This window comes from Trypanosoma equiperdum (assembly GCF_001457755.1).
Source record: "Trypanosoma equiperdum strain OVI genome assembly, contig: ctg_1460, whole genome shotgun sequence".
NCBI classification, from domain to species: Eukaryota; Euglenozoa; class Kinetoplastea; order Trypanosomatida; family Trypanosomatidae; genus Trypanosoma; species Trypanosoma equiperdum.
The window spans coordinates 12565-18566 of NW_027123461.1; the positions used below are offsets into that span (position 1 = coordinate 12565).

Sequence of the window (6002 nt, forward strand, 5' to 3'; positions counted from 1 at the left end):
ACGGTTGCCCCCCCCTTTGATTGCTTTACTTCGATTAAATAGTTAATTGACACGCCACATGAACATTAGGGTTGGCATCGACCCATATAACGTGGGAACAAACACGCATCCCTTACGGAGTCAAGATCCAACAGCCACACAAGCAGCCGCTCCAGCCCCAACCCGAAACCACCGTGCGGAGTTGAGCCGTACTTCCGCTGCTCCGTATACCAGTAGTACACCTCGGGGTCGAGACCCTCGCGTTTGTATGCCTCCATTAACTCATCATAATCCCACATACGCATCGAGCCGCCAACCACTTCACCAATGCCGGGCGCCAACACATCCACTGACTCCGTGAGCCGTTTGTCATGATCATCCCGAGCCATGTAAAAGGACTTCATTTCGGCAGGGAAATGCGTCATTAAAACAATCTCGCCAATCATTCCCACCATTGCCCGCTCCGGTTGATCAGTGATGTCCTCACCGAATTTGAATGGCTCATTGGTCTCGGGGTTCAATATGTTGTGCTCGTTGCAGAATTTAATTGCATCAGCGTACTTGAGCCGCCTGAAGGGTTTCTTCGGCGCCAGTTTCCAGTTCTTGGGATCGCGTGGGTTGCCGTTCGGATCGACCAATTGCTTGGGATTCATGAAGGCAATGAGGTCACCGACACGTTCAATCACCATGTTGAACACCGACACGATGAGGTCCTCAATATATGTCAACATCTCCTCAAAATTGCACACCGCATACTCCACTTCCAAGTGTGTGTACTCACTTAGATGGCGTTTCGTTTTGGATTTCTCTGCTCTGTAGCTTGAAAGGAGACAGTAAACATCTCCAAGGGAAGCTGTGCAGGCTTCCAGGTATAACTGAGAGGACTGAGTGAGATACGCCTTCTTTCCGTAATACATCACGTCAAAAAGAGTTGACCCACCCTCACACTGAGTACCCACAAGCGTTGGCGGTGTTACTTCGTACATCCCCTTGGACCAGAAGTACTCGCGGAAGGCACGAATAAGTTCATGCCGCACCTTTAGTGTTGTAGATCCATACGTTCCTCTAATGACTAAATGTCTATCATCCAGCAATTTATCAGGGGAGCTTTCAGCTGTAATAACGTTTTCAATGCTTCCGTCTGAGTTGCCAATGATAGCGTACTCCTCCACGTGCAGTTCGTACGGGGGCTGCAACTCGGCTTTGGCCTTTGGTTCGTGTTTCAGTCTTCCACGGATAGCCAACGACGTCTCTCGATGAAACGGTTCCGTTTCGCCTCCAAAAACCACTTGAATGTAGCCCGAACCATCACGTAGTACAACAAAGGAAATGCGTGACTGATGCCGGACACGATGCGCCCACCCAATTACGTGCACAATTTCACCTTCCTTGCACTTGGGTAAATCGCCAATAAGATTGCGTTTCTTCGTATCAACGACGTTCTTCCAGTCATCGTTGCGTGGGCACTGCTGTGCGCCTCCCGCTCCCTTACCGGACGGAGCAGACGGTGCTGCCTGCTTTGGTTTACTGGGTGCTTCCTCAAGTACAACACCTTCAATCATGGGGGGCACCATTTCCTCCACTGCAGACTTTACCACGCTGATGTCGGCCCACTGCAGTCCCTTTGCTCGTTTCACCTTACCAATGAGCATATTGGGATTCTTCACCCACGAAGCCTTGAGCACTTTGGGATCCTCCGCTTCCAGTGCCTCCTTCACAAGCCTGACGGTATCATCACGGGACAATACAACACCGACACCGCACTCTTCCTCAAACTTCGCAACTTCAAACGCGGCGTTCGCCTTGAGGGCATTAACAAACCGCACGGCAGCGTCCACCTTCTGCGTGGAGTCGAGCTTATTATTCTTTACGTAAGTGGCGATGTGGTCACGATGCTCGGAGAGTTTCACCTTTGTCCAAATATTGAACATCATCACCTTTTGCTCCCGAGGCGAGGCGGCCGTAATTCCCTGGACGCCGAAGAACTCGAGAAGGTCCGTCACACGTTCAGGCTTCGTGGACAAATCCTTCGCATTCTTTTCATCCAAGCCAACAACCTCCCGAAGCTTTGTAATTATTTCCTCCGACATCAATTTGCTTCTTTCTGTGGTGTGAATAAAGGCTCGACGGGGGGAGAAGGTTTTTTTTGTGCCGCTTTCGTAGGGATCAGACAGCAGTGGTGAGGATCTTCTAAGGGAGCTCAGTACCGCAGCAGTACGTATCGGTATATTTGTACATAATAAGGGGCAGCGATAAAAGTAAAAGCAGTGGAGGGCACAGTTGCACTGCACCCCGCCATGGCATCGAAACTTACGCATCAACACCATTAGATGTTTTCTGTTAGTGTCGATGTTGATTCCTCCTCCTTTTTTACTCTCCCATATATACACACATACACACACACACGCACACACACACACAGACGTCACCACCACTACTCTTGTGAGTGTCAACAAGGATACAAACACGAACGCAAGTATCGATACACACGGCAACTTCTCTACCCTTTCCCCTAATTTTTGTATTCCCCTCTTTCTAAAAGCTTAATGATTCCTTTTGGTATTGTCTTTGTTTTTTACACCCTTGCTCTCTGATACAGTGCTTGTGATAATAACAATTAAAAGAAAAAAAATGTACAAGTACAGGGAGGGGGTTACGTATCACATACATTTCACATTTCCCCCTCCCCTGGGCATTTTCTTTTTCCTTTTCCCCTCTTGCTCAAAGGGATGCGGATCTGCAACGTAAAGGAAGGGGGGGGAGGGGAACATCACAAAACGATTCCAAACAAACAACAGCAAGAGTGAGGGGGGGGGGAAAAAGTGTAAAATACATGAGTTGTCCGCGGTAGTACGGCTCCTTCCCTTCCCTCCCATATTTTCCCCACCTCTTCCCCCCACCCCACGCTCCCCGAAGCGGGGGTAGTTGAATAGGGAAGAACCACGCAAACGATAACACACTGCATGATGTAATGCACAACGGGCAAGACAAAAAGACAGGGTCATTTAAAAATTCAGGAAAAAAGAGAGGGAAGCGGAAGAGTTACATAAATGACAACCACAACACGGTGTGATAACGACAATAACAAAAGGTTACCCTACATGGAAGGGCCATTCACGCCATACGAAGGGCAGCTCACTGCTGGGTTTCCCCCTTACGCTGCTCATGAGAGGTGAAATAAAATTAAACCCCCTAAAAGGAAAACATAAAAAAAACATAAACGAAGGAAGGAAGGGCAACGCACAAACAGTTAAGTAAGTTGTTAACATGAGCACAAGCTCACTCGGACATGGGGAACGAGTTATAAATTACTCATTCGCATCCACCCCTATGCAGTCCCACAGATGCGTTTTCAGCCCCCATCCATAACAGATAAATCTGAAACCCTCTCTCTTCTTCTTCCCTGTCTGTAACACCAACAACAAAAAAAGAAAAGAAAAGAGAAGCATGTAAGCTGTTTATACATCATCGTCCCATCCCCAACGCTGAGGCCTAAAAGTCTTCAGCAGCACTACACCACGGAGACACAAGGAAAGAAGAAGCGATCGCCAACGCTCCTCTTCCTCGTAAATAGCCATACGGTCCTCTTCCTCTCCCTCGACGATAGGTTCAAAGGCTCTGACGAGCGCAAGGCGTTTCTTCTCTTTCATGTGTTCCACATCCTGCCTCTGACAAATGCATATATCACATCTCCTAGCAACCTCGTCCGCATACAACTTACGTCGTACATCAGCTTCACAATGCTCCACACGACGTTTCCCCACCTTCAACCACATGGGTTCAGACCACTGGGAATCAATACGTTCAATGGTATCGAGTGCAGCCCGAACGCGTGCCTCTTTATCGGTCAGAATCTTGCGGTAAGGAATCCCATCCTCGAAGTCCGGACACGTGACAGCCTTAACGCCTATGTCGCACTCCCTCTTTTCATAAGATGGAAACTTGGGCGAATCTCCAACTAGCTCGACCTCCTTTACCACTTTAGCAGGTGATGCGCATGTGGACGGTGGCGCCGGCGACGACGCAGCGCACCCATTTGGCAGATTTGCACTATAATCTTGTGGAGATGCGCTCATTCTTGCGACACAAGTCCATGCGCCATTGACATTCTGCGAATCATAAGGCGCCTCATAGCTTTCAGCATCTAACACATCCGTACCGCGTAGCTCATCAGCCATTATTTCCTTCATGTACTCCTCTTCAAACTCTCTCTGCCGCTCCAGAATGAGCCGAAATCCTGCTGTAAGACTACGGAACTCTTTGCGCTCCAACATTAGCAAGTCGCGACGGAAATCTGCGAACTGATCAATGAGCTCGTCCATCTCATCGGACTCATCGCCCTTATCAACACTATTGTCTATGTTCTCACCTAGTTGTGCGCTTGATGCAACGGCATTCCCATTGCATTCACGAAGCTTTGAGGGCAGCGGCTGCGGTTGGGTGTCGTTGGTGTCGCAAGATTGACGTTTCTCATACCTGGCAAATGCGCGGGATAGCCAAACAGTGTCTATCGAGTACTCCTTCACCTTTTCAAGCTTTACCATCTTTTCGGGGGATATTAGTGGAACCGTATCCACAGGGTACGTGCGGGGAAACTCGGGTACATTAAACTCTTCAAGACCACATAATGGTACTTTAGATGCATCTCTACTCTTCAGACGCAACAGAACCACTGTACGTCGCCTAGCGTCTAATTCCCATTCCCGAAAGCTTCTCCAAGACACTCCTTCATCTTCCAAAATACTACTGCGAGCGTGACGTTCCTCCGACTCAAAACCAACGAGTTGGTCCAGCAGCTTCCTCTGCTCCGGGTTTAATCGCGAATGAACCGCAGGTAAGCCATCGCATAAACCACCTTCCTCTCCTGAGCTGAAGAGTGGAGGCAACTTCGTGAGGGGACATCTGTGCTTGAGCGGGTAGGGGATTTCACTGAGAGACACGTTGGGCCACGTGTAAATCATTGCGTTTTCCTGCTGCCTTCCACCATTTTTCATGTCAGCATTATGGCATATGGGAGCCAGCACCGGCATTTGTGCTGATCCACAACGCGTTTTTGTCCCCCTCCATAGCGTGAAAAGGTCATACACCGCCGTTTTGCCCGGTGTGGTGGGAGCGAGGAAGCTCAACAGCGGGGACGCTGCATGCTCCTTGACAACAATACGGTCCGACAAATGACCAATGAATACATTATCACCACTAGTTGTCGTCCCTTGAAAGCACGGATACAAGGCCTCAACCACAAAATCAGATAGCTCAGGGTAACACTTGAACGCCCGTGCGGTGAAGCGGGACACCAACTCACCAACAGTGGCGGAGGACAGCGGTTTTATGAACGGCAAAACAATCTGGGAATGCAATCGATACGTACTTGGCCCACGGAAGACATTTGTTCGTGGATATGGAAGTGCATCATAATGCATGCGAAAACAGACAGGTAAGTGGAATTCTTCTTCTACTTCCTCTCTCTCCACTTGCGCCTCCTCTTTTACCTCATCCATCGCTTCATCCATCCGTGGCACAATCTCAGGAAATTTCACATCGGAATGCTGAGACTGCTTAGGAGAAGAAACCGCAGACATTTTCCCTTCTGGGGCGCCAATTAGTTACTTTTACTCTTGCTTTCCCTCTTCCTCGTGATGCTTTACCTAACAGGAGAGAGTGAAACAAATATATAAATATATATATATATGTATGTATATCAAGGATGATCCACCTCGCTGCACACCAACCAACGAACCAAAACACAGATATGCGCGTACAGATGGAATGATAAACACGCAGAGCCTGAGGCATGGATGAATAAAAGAAAAATCGAAACAACAAGGAAATAAAATAACTATCCAAATTCTCGACAGTAATACTGTGTTTGTGTGGAACGGCCTCAGAAATGTATCTAGAAGAAAATGCAATCTTCAGTACAGTAAAAAATCGTAAGCTCCTCTCCTCCCTCCCCGGCAGGGTAAACATTTTTGGTGAAGCGAAAAAGCAAAAGATAAAGAAGTAAAACCACCGCACAACAAGCA

The 6002-nt window shown here is 48.4% G+C and overlaps 2 protein-coding genes across 2 annotated transcripts; both read right to left on the bottom strand.

Annotated features, from left to right (window-relative positions):
* Window positions 1–65: 65 nt before the first annotated feature.
* TEOVI_000558200 (asparaginyl-tRNA synthetase, putative) lies at window positions 66–2069 on the bottom strand (the record flags this gene model as incomplete). Its single annotated transcript, XM_067221562.1, has 1 exon — window positions 66–2069. The coding sequence occupies one exon, from the start codon at window positions 2067–2069 to the stop codon at window positions 66–68; it is 2004 nt and encodes a 667-aa protein (XP_067077663.1).
* Window positions 2070–3437: 1368 nt separating this feature from the next.
* On the bottom strand, window positions 3438–5558 carry TEOVI_000558300 (uncharacterized protein; the record flags this gene model as incomplete). Its single annotated transcript, XM_067221563.1, has 1 exon — window positions 3438–5558. The coding sequence occupies one exon, from the start codon at window positions 5556–5558 to the stop codon at window positions 3438–3440; it is 2121 nt and encodes a 706-aa protein (XP_067077664.1).
* Between the last annotated feature and the right edge of the window lie 444 nt (window positions 5559–6002).